A 21,145-nucleotide genomic window follows, 5' to 3' on the forward strand; every position below is an offset into this window, starting at 1 on the left:
AGCACAGAAAATAACATGATGCTGACTTGATTTATTCATTTGAGAGAGTTGCTTCTATAACTGTTTATTATACTACTTGTTTTTTATTTATTACTGTGAGCAATGCTACCGTAATCCTGTAATTTCCCCACTGAGGGACTAATAAAGGATTATCTTATTTTATCTTATTTTATAACTACAGATTAAGTATAATTTATTACAAAATGCCACTTAGCCTTTTGTTTTGGGTGAGTCTGTTTTTGTACCTGTTTCAAAAAGGCACAGCTCTGCAGCGCAGTGCGTCACTGACTGTTGCGTTACCGCTGGCACCTGTGAGTCACCTGTCAGACGCTGAACTGTCCACAATGCTCCGAGTTGTTTCTGAAAGGTTTAGCATGTGTTTGTTGTCTTTTATGTGAAACAGAGTGCTTGTGATGCAAGACACAGTGAGTGCAGTCGAACAGAAAGGTGATCTAACAGAATTAAAGGGCCACCATTATCTCATCTCATATAATATCATATAATTTATTCTAATTTAATGTATTCAATAAAGCATAATCTATTTTGTTTCATTTCCAACCTAATTGAATTTAATCAAATTAAATGTCCATGATATATTACTAACAAATCTATCTAACCTCATCTAATATAGTTATATATTATGTAATCTAATCTAATTTAGAAGTCTCCACACAGTCCGATTGCTGTCCATTCTGAGTGTGCTTAAAAAACTGTGTTGTCCCTGGCAAATGATTACACTATTCCAGCAACAGGGGGTGTTTGTGCTGGCTCACAGAACAAGAGAAGGGTCAATGGTTACAGAGAGAAAGGCAGTGAAAGGGGTGGTACACCTTTTTCTTATTTGTGTAGGTGTGGATGCAGCAAATTAAAGCAGTTGGGCTGGTTTGGTGTCGCTTGACCAGTAGGACTTTATCTAGACATCAGAGATTAGCTCATTAGTGTCTTCCACCTCTGAATAATATCTATGTTCATCACAGCTATATGTACTTCATACGTGTCACTTAATGCAGTAATTATTTGTCATCTCTCGGGGAAAGGTGTTTCTATGTCACCCTGTTTATCCTCAAAGTCAGCATCAGTATTGATATCAGTATACCCAAAAGCGTTGTGTCAGTTGAAGTCTCATTGTTCATTGTACACCAGAAGATCTGCTGAAAAGCTGCCACTGCTGCAAAGTAGCTGACATAGAGAGAGAAATCAAATCCAGGCGAGGGTTCATGTTGTCTGAGTCTGAAGAGGTCTTAACTGACTGACTTTCAAAATAAAACCATAACAATAGTCTGATGAATGTAAAACAACTATACCTTTGTGGCATATCATTTTCTTTGAAGCGTAACAAAACACTTTAATTTAATTTTTGTTTCTCATTATTTCTTAAGCTCTAAAATGTAATAGGAATAGCCAGCCACACAGGATCTATTTAGTGAGGCAGCAGAAGAAAATGACAAAATCTCTGAAACTCAGGAATGAAGAGAAGTCTTTGGAGGGAAAAACTGTAGAGATAATTAAAAAATAACATATATATAATTATATATATATGTTATTTTGTTATGTTATATTGTTTTTTATTTCAAATACAGTCCCAAATGAATCAAACCAGTCACTTGAGTAAATAAAAAATATATAATTAGAAAATAACATATATAGTTATATATATAGTTATATATGTATGCAAATATATACACATATATATAACTAATAATATATATAACTCAATCAACTGTTTGTTTTTTCAAACCAGTTACAATAATCCTTATGTTGCCCCATCCTTTAGATCTGTTTATTAACAACTGATTTGCATTTTGTTTTCCTTATTCTCATGCATCTTTTTATTAATGAGTATTAAGTCCCTCTGGGGTTTCTTCATTGATAAATAAGGTACTCCTCTGTTGTTTCCTGGTCTCTTTCTCTTGGAGGTAAAAGGTCAGTTTGCTCTTGACTGAACCGCCCCGCCCACTTGTTGACGTCAGGGCACCCTGGCTGTGATTGGCTGCCGCGTGTGTGGGATACAGTTTTGCAAAAGATACACTATAACGGGCCGTGTTGTACGTGACGAGCTTGACGGTTTCGGTCAACCCGGTTGATCCGAGCCGAACCGTGACAGCGGGACCGTAGACACGAAGAAGAAGAAGCTAAAGAAGAATAAGTGCACGAGAAGATTTAATTTACCATCTGTAATTTCCATCTTCAACACCTATTTATTTGGATATTTGAACTGGCTGCTGGATGCATTGATTATTTCCTCCTTCACGTGAATTTGTATTATTACGTGTTTGTTGGCACGAGCGTGGACCTGTGATTTGTAAAGAAGGAAAACTCGAAGGGAAGAAGAAATGGACGGCTTCTCCTCCGACCGAAACATCCTCTGCCTTTTTGATGTGGACGGTACTTTGACAGCACCGAGAGAGGTGAGCAGCTCACTCCCATCCAAATCCACATTATAGGTTATTGGTTATCATATCATCTCTGCAGATCCTGACCTTATGCCTTCATGGTTTGTATCCCTGAATAATGTTCAGGTTGTGAGACAGACAGTATGTGACCACCAGACGTCCCAACCTGACGTCTGGTGGTCTACTTAAGTTCTGTCAAAACACACATGAAAACTGCCCTGGTGCTGTCACCTCACGTGGGCTTTAATTAGTTGTTTTTATTTATGAATATACTTTAGATTCCCTAAAGGAAAACTGACATAAATGCCTCTTTTCTAAACCTAGTTTTGAGGGGTGTGTGTGTGTGTCTGTGTGTATGTGTGTGTGTGTGTGTGTGTGTGTGTGTGTGTGTGTGTGTGTGTGTGTGTGTGTGTGTGTGTGTCTGTGTGTGTGTTACATAATGTGGTGCAGCTGAGAGCGTTTCTTCCATATGCCAAAATGATTGGAAATCTGTGCCAAATAATTAGACCCCAAAGAAAAATTCTGCAGCGTTGTCCATTGTTCCCTGTTCTGTGTAATGATGCTTTAATAACACAGATTTGTCTTTTTAATGATGGTTCATGCATGTGTGTGTGTGTGTGTGTGTGTGTGTGTGTGTGTGTGTGTGTGTGTGTGCGTTTTTTTCAGAGGGAGCTCTACCAGTTAACACAAAGCGATAATGTGCAGTGCATCTTTTCTGTAATCTGCAGAAAATCGACCCCCAGTTGGATGAGTTTTTCCAGACCCTGCGGAGGAAAGTGAAGATCGGTATCGTGGGAGGGTCCGACTACTCTAAGATAGCTGAGCAGCTCGGGGAGGGGGATGATGGTGAGCAGTCCTCTTCCTGTCTGAACCACGAAGGGTTTAGTCGATGCATGCTGTATGATTTACACAGCTGGGTCACACTTCATGACCTGACACTTTTTAATGTGCCTTCTGCCTAATTGGACACCAGTCTACAGAGAGCCGAGCTGAGAGGATGGTCCTTGGGAATAATGTGGGATTTAGGCCATTATGCAGCTTTATAGAGAGTAACACAACATGCTTTTAACAGACCCAATATAAAAAAGGATGATAACACAAGCCTGAACACCCTTTTCTTCCTTTATCTATGTCGCAAGGCGGTAGGCCGTGCTAACAATTGTCTCTTGATGACTAACTGTTGCATTTCAACTCATCATGATTGTAACAGCACCTTGGGAGCCACAGTTAAACAAATTAATATATTAAACATTTTCTGGTTAAACTCCAGTGGTTTGTTATGGTTTACTATTAGTCTATGACGCCCAAACTCAGTGGCACACTGGCCCTCACACCCTGCTGTGCCCACAACTTCCCGGCTGAGTTAACATATGGTTTCATAGACGGGGTGAAACTTGTCTCTGTAAATATTACGGTACAACTGAAATGCAGACGTTGTGCCAAGAGTGAGCCATGTGGTTTCCTAACCTTGCCATGTGTACTAATAGATTAATCCTTTTTATACTTTGTGATGCACACATTTGCAGCAGGTCTCGTTGTTGCTGCTGCAGTATAATGTATCTGAAAACAAAATGTTAATTCCAATAACAATTTTATTGCATTTTTAACCCAGTTAGAGGAATATGTTATTGTTATTTGTCACACACGATCCAGCATAATTTTACAATCATCTTCTACATGCCTTTTTTATGCAGAATTATGCAGTTTTGCTTGTGACTGTTGTGTTATGAAGGTAAAGTGAAACCAGGTAGTTTTTAATCAGGCAAAGTTATAGTATTGGAGCGTTGTTTGCAGGGCAGCTACAGGCTAAAGTGAATGGGAAGGTCAGAGAGATTACACTTGACTTTTCCAGCCGGTGTTACATACACTGTAATCTGCTACCAGGTAAAAATAGCAGGCTGTTCCATTCTTCCATATTCAGGCCTTGGTGGAAGAGCCACTGTTAATTTGGTTGAGTGTGTGTTTAGCCCTGATCCATCTGTCTCCGCTCTTGCAGTGATACAAAAGTTTGACTATGTCTTCGCTGAGAACGGCACAGTGCAATACAAAGATGGGAAACTCCTCTCAAAGCATGTAAGTGAACATTCAGTCCCATTTTTCATGTTCAGTCACAATATCAGCCAGTATTCAGCACATAATCTATTTTGAGAAAAATACATTGGATGACATGATTGTATGAAACGTATGTTTACCCACAAAGACATAAGACAAATCATAGCATGTATTAGCCGGGTTGTGATTAGTAGACAATAACTGAAGAGTGGAAAGTGAAAAAAAGGGAAAAGAAGCATTGTATGTCAGACCACATGGGACTAGGAATCTACCAAGGTGACCTCTTTCCCTACATCTTGACAAGCCAGATCCTCAGGGCACACACAACTAATGTAATCAGTTTCAGTCACCTGTCGCAACAATAGGACAGAGCACAGCCCGTCGTGTGTTTTATGAATGAAGTGCATTTTCGCCCTGGTAGGCGATACAGAACCAGATCGGAGAGGAACTGCTGCAGGACCTCATCAACTTCTGCCTCAGCTACATGGGGCTCATCAAACTGCCAAAGAAAAGGTGAGACTTTGACCAATGTTAAGAAACAGTCAGGCCACAAGTTATTTTCTCCACCAGGTGAACACATGCACACACACCTTTGTTTCCTGCATTCCTGGTATTTCTGAAAACTATTATTCATCCGCCCTGACCAGTTGAAGCAGGAAAGTACCTGCCTTGTTGTGATCTCTGTGTTGTAATAAAGCTAAAACACTATTGTTAACATGTATTTTTCTTCTTCTTCCGATGGAGAGGGGGACTTTGTATTATTTTAAGCCAAATGCAGGTTTCAGCCTCGCTGAAGCCCTCTCAACAAGTAGCATGTCCTTTTTCGCCCGGCAGGGGAACGTTCATCGAGTTCAGGAATGGAATGCTCAACATTTCCCCCGTTGGTCGCAGCTGCACGGCGGAGGAGCGAATTGAGTTCTCTGAAATCGACAAGGTAAAAGACTTGCCATTAGTGCGTTACCAGTGACCAAAGTTACATTACTGGGTTCAAAATGTGCCTGATTTCCGTTGAGATTGAAACCTACTATAACTTAATAAAAAATGCACAGTAGCCAAATTAAACAAGCTGCACATTTTAACACATCAGGCACTGAGATTCACGCTGAGAGGTCGAACAATGTCGAGCTTTCAGGACCTCCTAACAGGCTGCCCATTGATGGATCACAGAGGTTTAACCCCTCAGCTACCCGCTAACATTTATGCAGCTGGAATATATATATATATATATATATATATATATATATATATATATACTCCGACTATATGAACCAACATGAACCTGTGCATGGCAAACTACACACATTTTAACATCTGGGCGCGACGGAGCAGATAATAGTTATAAGTGCGTTGAATGCAGACAAACGGCTTGTGTGCAGTAACAGGTTTGGCCAACTCTGACTGCTTTGACACTTTCTCCATAGAGAGAGAAGATCAGGGAGAAATTTGTCACTGCCCTGAAAGAGGAGTTTGCTGGAAAGGGACTACAGTTCACTAAAGGTGAGAGAGCTGAAAACCTGCACCCTGTCAAAACATGCATCCTGTCATTACCCACTAATTCTAATTCTGACAGGTCTCAAATTACATTCAGGAAACGGCCGTTGTGTCTTCTCTTAATCTGCATGAGGCATAAAGAGAGAAAAGAGCCCAGGAGACAGTGACTCTTTATTGGCAAACAAATACATGAGGTTGATCACATATTCGCTTTTTTTCCTTCCTTTTTAGTCAGTAGAGTTAATTTAGTGTCACCGGTTCAGGGCTGAATCGATAGTAACACAGCCTGTAAGGAGGCCTCCATGTGAGGCACACAGACTTTAGATTTGGCATGACGGGAGCACTGTATCAGGTCCTACTCTGTATTGGAAGGTACTCCTCTGTGTCATGTCAGTGCATACTACGTGTTGTATTTGACCTTTTGAACCCTGATATCACCCTCAAATGTCTCCTGAAGAGGAGGGGGATCAAAACAACTGATGACAATGTCCCATTAGAATTTGACTTCACACTTGTTTAGCATGTTTAGACGTGGCCTAATGTACTGGAGTTTGAGTAAGCAACAGCATCTTTGTTTGTATTCTTGGGGTGTGATCTTTCCGGGTCTTGCTGGCTTCCTGATGATGGTGTAGTTTAATGACAAACTAGTTTTACAGTACATGTGTTTGTCTGTTGTCTCTTCTCCCGCTATACTGCCGGTGCTGTATGGAGGACCTTGTGCTTTACCTCTGTTAACTATTATACAAACACACAGTTCCCACTCTCTCTGTGGCGACACAGTAAGGTTAATCGGATAATGGATGTTTGCTTACGTGCTCTGCGAGGTGTGTGCCTCAGTTGATGACGACAGAAGGCTTTTCACAATACAGGCAAACAAAGGAGACAGACAGGCTGGTTTTTCCTCAAATATTAGTATATCAAATATTTTGTCCAGCACCTGATCCTGTTCTTCCTTAAATTACTAATTTCCATATATAGCTTTTTAGAGTTATAGATAGATAGATAGATAGATAGATAGATAGATAGATAGATAGATAGATAGATAGATAGATAGATAGATAGATAGATAGATAGATAGATAGATAGATAGATACTTTAGTCATCTCCAGGGGGGAATTAGTTTGAAGCAGCAGTAAGCATGTTTACAATATATACAATAAAATGAAATAGCAGGGCACGACATATTACATTTAAGAATTTACATAATAAAGGAAATTAACATTTACAAATTAAAGTGTATACAGTGTATCTAAGTGTAAATAAAGTATATAAAGTGAAAGCGGTGCAAGGTGTATTGATGTTGTTCAATTTGAGGAGGATCTGGCCAGAGGTGATTTAATATAAATATTAGATTCCTGTCTATATGATCTTTGGAACTTCACCGTTTGTTCATTTGTGTCTTAAGATTAACCAACATGCTGAGTCACCCGTATTTAAAGAGGCAGTTTGTGTAATTAATTTAGGTTTTAGGGGATTAGCAGAGTAGTTGAAAAGGATTGCACATCTATGCATTGTCAGTAACTGAGCAGCCCGACTTTGTTCTCCGCTCAGGAATGAAACAAGCAGACAAAGCAGACCGGGGGGTGGGGATGTGCGGGGGTTGAAGCACTGAGGTGTTTGTTGTGTGGGGTTGAAGGTGTTTAGGATTGAGGCTGTGGAGGGTGGGTGAGTGATCCAGCCCTCTGATTGGCTTCTCAGCTGTGGCCTTTGTTATTGACTATTTCAACTCTTAAGCGGAGACAAGGCAATTTGAGGGGGAAGGGAAGACTGAAAGGGAAGTGCTGTGTAGAACTCTGAAGGAGACTTTTTGGCTCCATGTCACGGTTGTATGATCATTCGACTGCCAGCTGAGCAACAAGAGAGCTTTTTTCTGTGACCTTTAAAATGTGATGAACAACAAGCTGTAATGAGAGCATGTTGCAAAACACATGTCGCAATCTATGCCCTTATCTACAAGCTGCAGCCGCAATCACACCCGTCACTGTCGTCTCTGGATTCCTTGAATATAGAAAATGATGGGGGGGGGGGGGGGGGGGGGGGGGTGCAACATGAACTCTTCTTTGTCTGCTCTTTCCTGAAAGAATTGGCAAATGTCTGTTAACTGATATCAGAATTTTTCATTTTCCTCTTGAATGCGTTGTATTGTTAAAGATGTTTATTCAAGGATGACGATGCATGTGACTGAATAATGATAACCACGTCTCCTGTTGGCCGTGTGTTTTTAGGTGGTCTCATCAGCTTTGACGTTTTTCCAGAGGGCTGGGACAAGAGACTGTGTTTAGAGCTGCTGGACCGCGAAGGCCTAAACTCCATCTATTTCTTTGGCAACGAGACGTCGGATGTAAGTTCATCCTGGGAAATATTTACAGGAGGGCTGGGTGCAGTGATGTGGATACTGTTTACTAACTCAATTGTTTATACACAGCATGGCCGAAGGTATGTGGACAATCAAAGATTACATTGATTGTTGAATTCTAAAATCATGGGTATTGATCTGCTGCTAATAACCGCTTCCACTCTTCTGGGAATTCTTTTCACAAATATTTATTTATTATTATTATTATTATTTATTTATTTGCATGCATTCACACTGCTGTCTACAATATCAGCAGCATTAAGATTGCTCTTAAATAAGGGATCTTGCCATTTCAATATTCTATTGTATTCTGGGGTTTACCTTCACAACGTCTTTATTGTAAAGATCCCAAAGATTAGCTGACTTACTGTGGTGCTGGAGACATGTAATCAGTTTGTTATTTACCATATGTATGTTTATTGTTTGTATCATATTTGTATTGTTCTATTGTTTTATTCTATGTTTATTGTTATGCACCTTTCACCGAGTCAAATTCCTTGTATGTTCAAAGTCTGATTCTGATTCTGATGACTTCAGGGGCGGCTCTTGATGGCTCAGAGGTTAAAGCTAACATTTCTAGATTTTAGATTAGCTTTGGCTGAAAGAATGTTAATATTGGTTTATAATCTTTGATGATTGTCTTTTCAGGGCGGAAACGACTACGAAATTTTCAACGACCCACGGACCATCGGTTTCACGGTCTACTCTCCGGAGGACACGGCCAGGTTCTGTCGGGAGCTTTTCTTTGATGCTCCACCACATGAGCCCTGATGCCCCCCTCCCCCCTGCCCCGCTTCCTCTAACCCCTTTCCCCAACAACAACGAGCAACTCCATCCCAGATTACAACTGCTGAAAGGTACTACTGATCATCTCCATGTCACTAATAGGATTACTCTGAATACAAGTAGACAGCAGCAGGGTGATTTTACTAAATGTGTGCAATAAATCCAGCAGTTTTTTGGTTTTGTTTGACAGAAACGGAGCAAGTGTGTGAATGCTTTCTGTACAGTGCCAGTGTAACAGCACCGCAATGTGTAGCATGTGACGTGAAATTAGCTCAAAAACTTAAGAGAGATTCTAAAATATTCAGCCGTGTTGGAAATTATTACTCCAGAATCTTTTAAGAGCATAGAAGGATGTTTTGCACTAATGTTGTTATATTTTCATACCAATCGTTGGTGTGCTGTAGTCTTGTTGAACACCACTGAAGAAGGTGACAAAAGTGACGGAGAAGGCCGGAGAGGAAACATTTACTCATTTTGTGAGTCCACATTGAAAATGAGATGACGTGGGTCTTTCTTCCTCTACAGTTGGGGATATATGAATCATTCCAGGTATTTTAATATGTGATGTTTTGTTTATTTACTGTGTAATCCCTTAAATATCAAGTGTCTGTTTTTAAAATGTATCAGATTACGTTTTAAAAACTGAACATTACTGACTCAATGAATTCATCTTAACCAGTGAATGAAGCTACTGTGACCAAGTCACTCTGCAAACCTTTTTGTCAGTTGATATGACAGTTTTTTTATGTAAAATATTTTTACGAGTTGCGTCGTGGTGAATGTATGTATTATTGATGCTTATTGATAATCTCTTCCGGAGTCATGCCGTTTTTAACAGATGCCTCAAGGGTTTTATAAGTAACTTTTAAAACACGGAGACTTTGGTTTTCCCATGAGGGGTCAATGTTCTGTCATGGTTCAGAAACATAACGCCACCTGGATGGATCGTTGTTGTAAATAGGATAAATCATATACAGTATATGCTGCAGTTCTGTGTCTGACTGTAAACACTACTCCAACAACAGACTAAAAGGATCATGTAGACTTCTATGCACACCAGAGATCAGCTTTTAATGTGTCACTAACTGATTAAAAAGATCGGTCTTGTCGTTTTTCTGTCATTTATGGATAAAAAAAAAAGAGTTTTTCTAAATTCATGGTAATAAAACCTTTTTGATATCATGTCACCAACCTCATCTCTCAAGTGTTGTTCTTTGTCCTGTTGGACCAAACTGAGCTTGGACCTCAAAAGTGCTCTTTTTACATGTAACTCACTGACAAAATCGTAAACTATTCACTTTAATACAATTCTGCATAAAGAAGGCTGCAGATTATTCTGAATTCCTTTTTTGCCTCAGTGTCTTTACATTTTTCCACTGGGAGACGGCAGAAACGTTCAAATCTCACCAGATGCTTTGACGATAAAATACAATTCAACTTTTGGCTGTTTTTGTACACAAATTAATAATGTATTCCCCTTAACAATCATTCATTTATCTTTTAATGTAAGTCAGCCGTGCCTGACATTAAGTTTTGGGGGGCACACGACCATCAGACAAGTGAGCCTCAGTGTTGATTGTCCATAGAAAAAATATTGTGACCGGAGTGAACTACGTATTCTGCCAATAATAACTAGATAAGTAGCACTAGAGTTGTACTTCAAATATATAGCATCAAAGACAGAACTTTGTCAACGAATTTTGCTTATTGAATTACATTGGTTTATTTTGGGGCTGCACGGTGGTGTAGTGACTGTCGTCTCACAGCAAGAGGGCCGCGGGTTCGATTCCCGGTCGGAGCGGTCCTTCTGTGTGGAGTTTGCATGTTCTCCCCGTGGCAGCGTGGGTTCTCTCCGGGCTCTCCGTCTTCCTCCCACAGTCCAAAGACATGCTGCAGGTTAATTGATCTCTAAATTGCCCATAGGTGTGAATGTGAGAGTGAATGGTTGTATGTCCCTACATGTGCCCTCGATGGACTGGCGGCTTGTCCAGGGTGTCCCCTGCCTTCGCCCTATGTCAGCTGGGATAGGCTCCAGCGCCCCGCGACCCTAATGAGGATAAGCGGTATTGAAAATGGATGGATGGATGGATGGTTTATTTTGGTATTCTTTTTTTGTTCTTTTTCGACCCCGCTGTAATAGCTGTTCGGGGCTCAGTAATAATACACAGTAGAAAATGTCAAAAAGTGGGAAAATGTATTACACTAAATATTTTATAGACTCATGTGGCAGGAAGAACACAAAAGGCATGTATCGGCAGTTGCTCTGGATTGCAAACTTTCAAGTTCTTCCTCAGGCACCATCACATTTATGCTGAGCATGTCTGTAGAAGTAGAAAAAAGGCAGGAAGTGACATCATAAATACTTTTTTTGCCATTTGGTCGCTAGTTTTTCCACTCCTCAATAACAGCCCTGAGGTTCATACAATTGTTTTACCAATGAAGCTTAGCCTGGTTCCAGATCTAAAACACCACCCACGTCTCTGATTTATTCATTTATAAATCAAATGCATTGAATTTAATATAGTAATAGTATAGTAATAGTCTAGAAATAGTAATCACTGTCATACTGATCAGTCTGGGTACAACGTTGACAGGATGTGTTGTCTGTGGTCAAAATCAAACCTGTGACCTCACATGTTGTTCAAAGTTCATACCACTCTTCGTCTTCCTCCCTCAGTCTCACTCCCACATGCAACTAAAGAAACACAGCTTCCCTCAGACACGTGAATCATAAAATGCTTTAATGTTCTTTCAAGGCTCAGTAGACGTAATCATGGGGATCACCACCACCGTGGCTCGTCCACAAAATAAAGTGCCCTTAAATAAATCCAAAGTTAGGTTGAACAAGTTCAGGCAGTGACACTGACAGACAGACAAGATGCATAGAGACTCTATGGAACAGACATAATAGAAAATGACACACGGCACACTGAGCAAAAACTGAATAACTACAAACAGCGTTGATGTGTCGATGATCTATGATAACAATGAAGTCATGTAGTTCACCATCACATAATAAACACACACAGATACATGTTTTTCTGATAATAGAAAAAGAGATTTACAAATAGTTTTTTTTTATCAGCAATATCCGGCCCAAGATGTTTTTCAAACTACTCTACAAATTTTGAAAAACCTGACAGTGATGTTGATCGAAGTTTTTCTGGCAGTTTTCATTTTGGAATTTCAAATTTCTTAAGTGCAAGCTTTGCCTGCACTTACCCGAAATATAGAGCTCGCAATCTAAGGTCGCACACAAATCTGATTAAATAAATACATCATTAAAATAAATAACCACAAAAGACACACAACCAAGGATATGTGTTTTCTAGGAAAATACTTGCAATCACTTTCCATTCACAGTAAAGTAACCTCTTCAAACTTTTGAAATATTCATGCTTGGTTTAATGTGATCTGCCTGTCTTACTCCTGGTCTCCCTTCATGCTTTTTCTGTTGAAGACAAACTTAATTCATAACTTTGAACTCACTCCACACATAAGCGTCTCCTTGTCCTGTATGGTGATGTTTCTAAACTGGTGCCAAAAGGAGCCAATAGGACATCCTGTCTAGGGTGCAAACATCTATTCATATTTGGGGATATTGTTCTTCGTGTTGATTATGAATTCAAAGTTTCTTCTCATCTGTCCAAAGATGTGTAGGCTGTGATAATCTGACCTGCACCCAACATGTGATCCTGGAAACGCAGCTGAAGTAAAGTGCGCAACAGCGGCAAAGAAGTGAATTCAGCCTTCTCTCCTTCCTCGCATGTACACTCAGCTGTCATGCCTCAGTCTGCAGACCTGCAACACAGGTATGTCCACTTTTTTTTACCAGTTTGTTGTAATACTTTACAGGGCTAATCTTTCTGAAAAATGAGGCCTAAAAGCCTTTCTCCGGTTTGATCCGGTTTGACTTTTATTACTGCTGTCACGACAAAAATAGAAATAAATAAACACAAATGTGTCTTTTTCCATACAGTGAATAAATGGTCAGTCTTACATACACAGCAAGTTCATCAGTGCAGTGGACAGCTTTGAACAGTGCATCCGCTCTACGAGTAGACGCATGAACGACACATGAATTATCATTGGGCACTTTGCTGTGTAGATAAAACGTGTTTTTAAAGAAAGGATTTTAGCACAGATTGTAAGTTATCAGTCCTATGACGGGTCCGTCCTCCCCCACGTGGCCCTGCGCGACCAACCAGGCCCAGAGTTCAGGTCGACGAGCTGATGATCTGGCCAGACCAGGTCTCGTGTTTCGTCCCCGGGTTGAGATGTATGATCTTCACCTCCACCGCCTGCACTTTCAGGTTCTTGGGAGGGACCCGGCTCACTTTGTACGTGACCTCGTCGCCCTCTACTGGGACATACTCCCCCTCGATGCTGAAATAGAGCACAAGTAGGGCGATGAACGAGAAGTAAAAATTAGTCTCATTTGATACTGTCTTAGATGCTAGCCATTTCCTCCTTATTCCAGTCTCAGCTTTGAGATGAGGACATTTGAGACTTTCAGACCCACGATGCAGCTGTTTGGCCATAAAATAACTGGATCATCCCATAATCTATTGGGAGACATTTTACAAATTTGCTTTTGCTGAGGCTGGAATCACACTTGGCATACAGCCTGTGCTGAATAAAGAGCTGGAATAAAAGAACTAGAGACTGCTGTACTCTCTGTGCATGTCCCCCCGTATTGCAGGTGTCACTTTGAGGGTTGGAAAAAAATTGCTTTGAAAAAAGTACACACACATAAACAGGGCTGTTTGCGGGCTCCTCGTAGTTCTGCCGTAAGTTTGTGCTGGTATTTGTAATGTGTTATTGCTACTCACTCTGAGATGTGAACAAAGATGTCTTCGCCACCGCGGGAGGGTCGGAGGAAGCCGTGACCTTGTGACCTGGAGAAGTTCTTACACACGCCCTTAAACACGGGACCTGATTGAGCACGTACCGTACTGCAGCCAAAGAGAGGGGAACAATAACGTTCTTACATTAAGCATAAAATGACTCATCTCAGTACAATTTACTGTTGTTATTGTTTCAGTAAGACGAGAGGTAGCAGTTTAGAAGAATATTGTTCTCTTTTATGTGAGGCAATTCATGATTTAGGCCCCTTTGACAAGGCAGAGAAATGGAGAAGTGTAAGTATGTGGAGGAGGATTCACAATGAAGGTTAGAAGGAAGATGAAGAGGTGATAACATCAACTCCTACACACTGCCTCATTACGTCACTACACGCAGAGATGAGAACATTGCTCTGTGTAAAGAGTATAGTATTTAATCTTTCTTTAGTACCAACCACAGTCTGCCGAGCAGCCACAATACAGCAACCTGCCAGATTTACACGTAAAAACAAACCGCTTTCACATCGGTGAAGCAGAAATCAGTATCAGTATGAACACAGGGTTAACGTTGGGAATTTAAACAAAAAAAGGAATGATTGGGCGCACTTAAACATAGGTTTAGGCAACCACTTAGAAACCATCATGGCTTAAAATAACTACATGCACAAAGTAAAACATAAACAACGATCTGGAGCACCAGTCTACTGGTTGTAAGTCCTGTGTTTGTTTGATTATCCACAACCTCCACCCCCTCTTGCCCTGTGTGGGTTTTATTTGGTCTTCATACTGAGTCTGGTGCGTCTCTTATAGACACTATAAGGTACCTTGTGCTTCAGTATCCGCCGCGGTGGCCGTGATAATGTACATTAGCATTAAGTGCTTTGAACACATTATTTGTTCCGGTTTGCTGGCTGCAGGGACTTAAAGCTTTAGTGCATTTAGTGGAGTAAAAATAAATATGTTCTCTGAAATGTCGTGAAGTTTAAAATAAATGGAAAAAATCAAATGTGTGTGTTTGTTAAACGTCTTTCCACCACATTGGTAAATAAACCACTCAGACTTACGCGGAGTAGGTGCGGTTGCGCTTGGTTGGCAACGGACTTGGCAATTCTCGAGGCAGCGGCTGCTCTTTCCCCTCCTCCCATATACGGCTCCTCTCCCTCAGGAAGGGGAAGGAGAGGCTGAGAGAGGCGTTGGGCGAGCGCAGCGGGGTCCTAGACGGCGACGTGAGGCTGGGGTCTGCCATGTCAGAAGTGACAGCGGCAAGGAAGATGAGGGAGGATGGTGTGGATGCAGTGTTGGACTCTGCTGCCGCGCCGTTCGTGCCGCAGGCTGCTGACACAGGCGTCTGTCCTGCTCGTGTATGTGTGAGTCCTTCTGCTTGGAGAGGCTTGCCTCAGTGTGAGACAAGAGGCACAGCCGTTATCCAGGTCAGGGATGTCACTTCAAGTCTGTCAGGAGGACAGGCTGTGAAGAGAAAGACGATAGGGAGAGAAAGGATGAGGATCAGAGACTTGTCATGTGGCTTTAGACCTGATGGGGCAAAGAGGGATGTCACATTTTTGGAGTGGCACTTTAAATCCAGCCCCAAATATAATTTCATGCAGAAAACAGCAATGTTCTTTTTGTCCATGGAGTTTCCTTGGGCTCAGTTGGTAACAAACTGCATTTCACTGCAATCCCACATAATTTACTATACTACAGGGTTTCTAGATGAAGCTGACCAAAGCATTGTATGAATACACGTGGAGATTCAATTTTCATATACTCGACGTGCATCCCTGCTGTTCAGTGTATTACAGAGCACCGTCTATGCAGTGTTCAATCAGGGTAACTCTGTATATGCTCTTAATCCAGCCTCCAGTTTCCTCCAGAGAATTGGGGAATTATTCCTATGTCCATCTGTGTTGATCATCATTCCCTAATACTAAAATCCGCAACATATCGTGTTTAGTCAGGTGACCTTGCCCTTCAATACCTCTTAATCCGGTTTCTGTTTTCAAGGTTAGATAAGAGGCAACTGACTGATCTCCCGTCAGCACTAATGGGTGAATTCCCCCTTTTTTTAAGACACCACTAACACAGTCCGGGCAGCAAACACCGTGTGGTTTTCTATATGTACGAGCCTACGTGTCTTTTACGCCCACTCCTCTCGCGTGTAATGATGGAGGCCGAGCTCGTGACGTCAGAACAGCTGCAGAACACCGCCTCCAGTGGTGCGTTCGTGACGTCAGTGCCCCGTTCCCAAATGAACAATTACACATCCTGCAGGAGTACTACATCTATAATGCCACAGCGTCACCACGGCACACGTTAGGTGATGAATAGAATAGTGTTTCATAATGAAAGAAACATTCAGAGCGACTCAGACTTCACAGACATCAGCAGAACATCTGGATGTGCAGAAATTAAGCCACAGAGGGTCATGGTCCCGGTCCCATGATCATCCAAAGGCAGCGTGTTTACGCCTCGTTTGCGGAGTTCAGTTGAATTCATACACTTCTCTTATGCCTTCATAAAACCCCACATGTTACTACCCATTTGCTTTTCCCTCGTTTTATTTGAGCCCATCTAGTAAAAACACTTAATCAAATAAACGAATCCCAAATTGACGGCACTCATGATATCCGCAATTTGTCAAAAACGTGTGAAAGGTGTGACAAAAAACCGTCGATGCGATCTGACGATGTATAACTTGGACAAAGGTCCGTTCATTGACGGTCAAATATGGTGGAGATGTTACACCGACCAGTGCTCCATACAATGAATACATGAATATAGCTCATAATAAAATCTGTCTCGGTTATTCTGTCGAGCATGCTAAGAATACATTGTCCTGATGCCAAAACAAAGCCCCCCCCACCACACACACACACACACACACACCTGCACGGATTCAACATATATTCTCAGAAAGGTTACTTACTGCATTGGGTGTGCTAGGTTGAGAACGATCCGCGCGTGCGAGCGAGTATCTTAAGTCGGTGTGTATTATATAACGAGTTATTAAATAAATAAATCGACTAAATCAGCGCAGTCCGGCGGAAAACCCTGATGTGACGATGTGAGGGGCTGCTGAGTCTGCGCAGCTGGCGGAGATTCCGATGGCGTGATGCGATTCTGTGCGAGTGAGTGATGCGCGTGTGTGTGTGGAGAAAAGGGACTTTCTTCATTCAGTCGCATGTGTGTAATCTGTTTAGGGAACAGTGTGCTCAGGGGTATTCGTTTTTTACCATGAATCTTTTAAAAACGCACCTGTTCTTGCGCTGCTCTGTTACAGAGGGTGTTTTGTGGGGTAGATGGAGTTTTACATTGTATCGTCATCACATACACATGCCAGCAAAAAAAAACTGTAAATGTCTAATGCTGGCATGTGTATGTGATGAAAGATACAATGTAAAGCTTTTTGTAGAGAAGATATTTCTGCAAGGAGGTTCACATGCCCTGTAAAAACTATAGTCTGACCTATAAGTTTCACAACAATCAACCCACCCCATGTCTGATTGAAACAAACACAAGTGTGTGTGTGTGTGTGTGTGGGTTGCTAAACTGACACTGACCAACATGAAAGAGTGGACAGAGCTGCTCTGCTTGAACGGCTGGCCGCTAATCCACTCCTATAATCACACATGACAAATCACAACCACTCACGCTGATGATAACGCCCTTTTATTGGCAGACAAAACTGCAACAAAATAGTACAAGGCTGTTCCATAAACTGAGGAAGCGAGCACAAAAACCTGTTTGTGGAAACATTTGAAATAAGTCAATATTTTAAACTTGACATTTTTGTAAAATGTCTATGCTAGCAATGTCCTTGCTTGATGATACGAATGCGGTATAAATTGTCCCATGGATCTAATATCTGTGAACAAAAGTATCACTCGTCCTTATTTCTCTCATCTTTAACCACTAAAGTGTCCTTAAGTTCTCAAAGTATTAATAGGCTCCACATTTATTCATCCTGCTGTTCAGTGTTCAACAGCACCTACTGACATGAGTGTGTATGTCTGACTATCATACTAAAGTAGTGATGACATTATGACTCAAATAATCAACGACATCATAAATGTAATGGAGGGGTAATTTTCATGTGTCAATCCAATGATGCTCTTTTGCAATATATGGTCACGTCGACACGGAGCTGGTATGTTCAGGGCATTATTTACAACACAATCAGTCTCAATGTGGCAGAGCACGTCAGTCACTTTACACCAACAGCATCTCGGTTCAGAGAGCTCCGCCTCGGGCATTCACTTCTGTATCCAAACTCGTGGGCTCAGGGCCTCCGGCCGACCGTCCCTCGCCTCTCCGATCAGTCGCGCCAGTCGAGCTGTTCATAACCGTCAAATGTCCTTGTTCCTCCTGCCGCAGCGCTAACTGTTCCACCATGACAGCAGCCCCAGGCCCGGGTCACAGATGGTCCCCTGGAACGACAGCGCAGTAGGTGAGGATGGATGTCGAGCTACCTTTGTTTCCATTTTGGCCACGCCCCTTAGTAAACCCACACAGGTGCTTTCAGTCCTTTTGATAAAAGAGTTATGAAACAGCATCCAGTGTTTTTAAAACCCCAGATGCTGGACTTTTGAGGCCGAAACAGATATTTGACAGTAGTAAAAAAATATATAAGTAAAAGTGTGCCCCACAATGGAGTTTGGTTAACATTGGTGATAACATAACATTTACTTGGTCTCCTAAATGTGCGTTAGTCATGAGGCGTGCTCTTACAATCAGAGTGTACGGCGGCTCCTTCTTCTCCACGCTGGCCTCTGCCGGCGGAGCCGTCGACTGCCCCGGTTGCACCGGCGTGTCCGTCACCGCGGCGGCCGGGCCCGTTGGCGAGGTGTCCAAAAAGATTTCATCCGTCACACGGAAACGGATATCCTCCCCTTGGTCCATGTAGAGGTCGTGGGCGCCCTCGTCAGTCTCGTATTCCCAGAGCCAAACTTGCTCCGCTTCGTCACTGCAAGCCGGAGCTAAGGACTTGAACTATGGTCACAATCAGTTCTGGATGATAATCTACAGAGTGTGTGATGCGACGCACATGCAAAAACAGTTCTTAAGATCAAATCAGAGTGCTTCGTTTGTAGGAACACTTTCTGTCAGGATACAATTTTGCAGGCTGCTGAAGAGACTCTGGTGGAATAAGGATATCATCAAAGAAGCCCATGGTCACTGTGAAACAGAAAGGTTACTTACTTCTCTGCACGCATAAGCAGAGACATGGGAGCAGTCAGGCCAGTTGGTCAGAAGGAAGTTTAGACATACACCAGATCTCGTGGCCATTCCAACATTCAAGTTATACTATATACAAAGTCACATGGGACGTCAACAGCTACGTGTGACCTTTGGTACCAGAGGTGAGAAAAAGATTTACACTACAGCACTACTAAATGTTGAAAAGATGTCAAAAATAAATCCATACATTACACAGATACACAATTTTATTTCCAGCTTCTCCTATGGGAGGATTTGCTGCTTCTCTTTGTTTTAAAGTATTGCGAAGTCAGTATCTTTGGACTGTAGGTCGAACAAAACCAGATGTCACGCCCATCTCATTTCTGGAGATTGAATCAAACATGCTGAGATGGAAAGACAGAAGTTACCGTGTACTCCCTCTTGGCTGCAGTACTTGATCTTGCCGAGCAGGATCTCATCGAGAAAAGGGTGAAAGACAACATACCTGAAATGAACTGAAAGAAAAACCAAACGGAAGATGGTGAAGTGGTTCACATGATCAGAGTACTAACAGTGGCAATAAGACCAACCTCCATCCATCTGCAAGCCTGTCAAAGTGTTTTATTATTGGATAGGAAATCTATATCAGGATGTCCTACAGGAGTTTACTCTTAGCAGGTCTTAGCAGGACTTAGAGACACCAAACTTCTCACAAACATATTAAAACTAGAGAACTAAGAGGAAGCACCTGATTGAAAAATGTGGCAATGCGTCTCAAATGTAACGCTGTAGTAAAAAACACAGTTCATGACTTGAAGAAGTGCATGAAGAAACGAGAGAGCGGCATCGTACCTTTAGTGTGTGAGGCTCCGTCCCCGGGGAATATATAGGAATCCTCCAGTTTGGTGACGTCGTACAAGCAGATGCACAAACCAACGTTGTAGACCACCTGAAGTATTGAAGAGAGGTCACAGTAATGCAGACAAATTACAATATTCCACACTTTTCAATAAGCCAAACGTGTAAGACTCTTTGTGGAAGATACAGAACAGAAAAACTAAACTGAGGCTCAGTTCCAATCATCATACGTATGGATAGAGGATTTACTTCAGCTTTTAATATCCGACAATCTCAAGTCACAGTGGAATCTGTTCAGCGAGATCTGTGTTTCTGATGCGGTTTGTCTCCATAATTGTGCTTATTTCTCCTGATGCACTTTAAAAAAGGAGATGACTTTAATAAATAACGGCAACAACAACAATAATAATAATAAACATGACTGGTTTATATTTGTGGCATACTCCTGGTAGATTTTGAAGTATATTTTAACACTTGGTTATAGAGGTTTTTTTGGTGAAAATCGAGCCACGCGCACCTTGTTGGCCAGTTTCTTGTTCAGCTCCTCGGCTACGGCCTCGTTGAGTTGTCTCTGGAAGTTCCACGGAGGGATCCTGACAGTGTCGATCATCTCCACCAACACGAACATGATGCAGACTGTGAGCAGGTACTCACGCGCACACACATACAAACACGCACAGAGCTGCTGTGGTGAAACGACAGAGCTGAGCTGTCAGGTGAGCTCCAATGTGTCGCCTACTCTCGGGACCGCATTTCCCGTTTTACCGCAGAGATGTGGTGCAAATAAAAATATCGAGAGTTGTTCACAATCTAGCTAAAGACACCAATACAAGTATAATAATCTACAGCAAACTCAAACGCATCCATGATGTCTCCACGTGACGGTTTACGACAATGCGTTTTTACGATGTGTCGCAAATCTTAAAGCTACAGTGCACAATTTCAAAGCTCTGTTATACAGTCTGTACTTATTGTTAATATATGTGATTATATGTATTTGTACTGCCACAACGTGTTATTTGGTTTCTATACTTTTTACAGTTCTAAAAATAATAACTAAAAAGCGGTAGGAAAAACATTTATTTTCCCATGACATGAAAACTTCACTTACATCTAGTTTTATATTTACTACTGTGTAAACAGTTAAAATAACAAATACAAAAAAATGTTTTCTGATCTGAAGGATT

At 41.6% G+C, this 21,145-nt stretch overlaps 3 protein-coding genes across 4 annotated transcripts; 1 reads left to right on the top strand and 2 right to left on the bottom strand.

The window, feature by feature from the left end:
• The first annotated feature begins 2,010 nt into the window (after positions 1-2,010).
• Positions 2,011-10,269, top strand: LOC117735176 (phosphomannomutase 1). Its single transcript, XM_034539655.1, has 8 exons — positions 2,011-2,408; positions 3,122-3,239; positions 4,390-4,466; positions 4,867-4,958; positions 5,280-5,379; positions 5,867-5,942; positions 8,162-8,277; positions 8,941-10,269. Exons 1-8 carry the CDS (start codon positions 2,334-2,336, stop codon positions 9,061-9,063), a joined length of 777 nt encoding a protein of 258 aa, XP_034395546.1. The 5' UTR covers positions 2,011-2,333; the 3' UTR covers positions 9,064-10,269.
• A 1,529-nt stretch (positions 10,270-11,798) lies between these two features.
• LOC117735395 (cold shock domain-containing protein C2-like) lies at positions 11,799-17,076 on the bottom strand. 2 transcript variants are annotated; one of them, XM_034539972.1, is made up of 4 exons: positions 16,849-17,076; positions 14,987-15,389; positions 13,911-14,033; positions 11,799-13,464 (listed from the first exon to the last, which is right to left on the bottom strand). In XM_034539972.1, exons 2-4 carry the CDS (start codon positions 15,166-15,168, stop codon positions 13,296-13,298), a joined length of 474 nt encoding a protein of 157 aa, XP_034395863.1. In that variant the 5' UTR covers positions 15,169-15,389; positions 16,849-17,076; the 3' UTR covers positions 11,799-13,295. The 2 variants fall into 2 exon arrangements, with proteins under 2 accessions (XP_034395863.1, XP_034395864.1); XM_034539973.1 differs by lacking the exon at positions 16,849-17,076 and adding an exon at positions 15,901-16,028.
• Positions 17,077-17,569: 493 nt separating this feature from the next.
• On the bottom strand, positions 17,570-20,851 carry polr3h (polymerase (RNA) III (DNA directed) polypeptide H). The gene is made up of 6 exons (XM_034540468.1): positions 20,476-20,851; positions 19,953-20,049; positions 19,529-19,615; positions 19,034-19,097; positions 18,651-18,885; positions 17,570-18,349 (listed from the first exon to the last, which is right to left on the bottom strand). Exons 1-6 carry the CDS (start codon positions 20,584-20,586, stop codon positions 18,299-18,301), a joined length of 645 nt encoding a protein of 214 aa, XP_034396359.1. The 5' UTR covers positions 20,587-20,851; the 3' UTR covers positions 17,570-18,298.
• Positions 20,852-21,145: the final 294 nt, after the last annotated feature.

This window comes from Cyclopterus lumpus, chromosome 8 (assembly GCF_009769545.1).
Source record: "Cyclopterus lumpus isolate fCycLum1 chromosome 8, fCycLum1.pri, whole genome shotgun sequence".
Taxonomy (NCBI): Eukaryota; Metazoa; Chordata; class Actinopteri; order Perciformes; family Cyclopteridae; genus Cyclopterus; species Cyclopterus lumpus.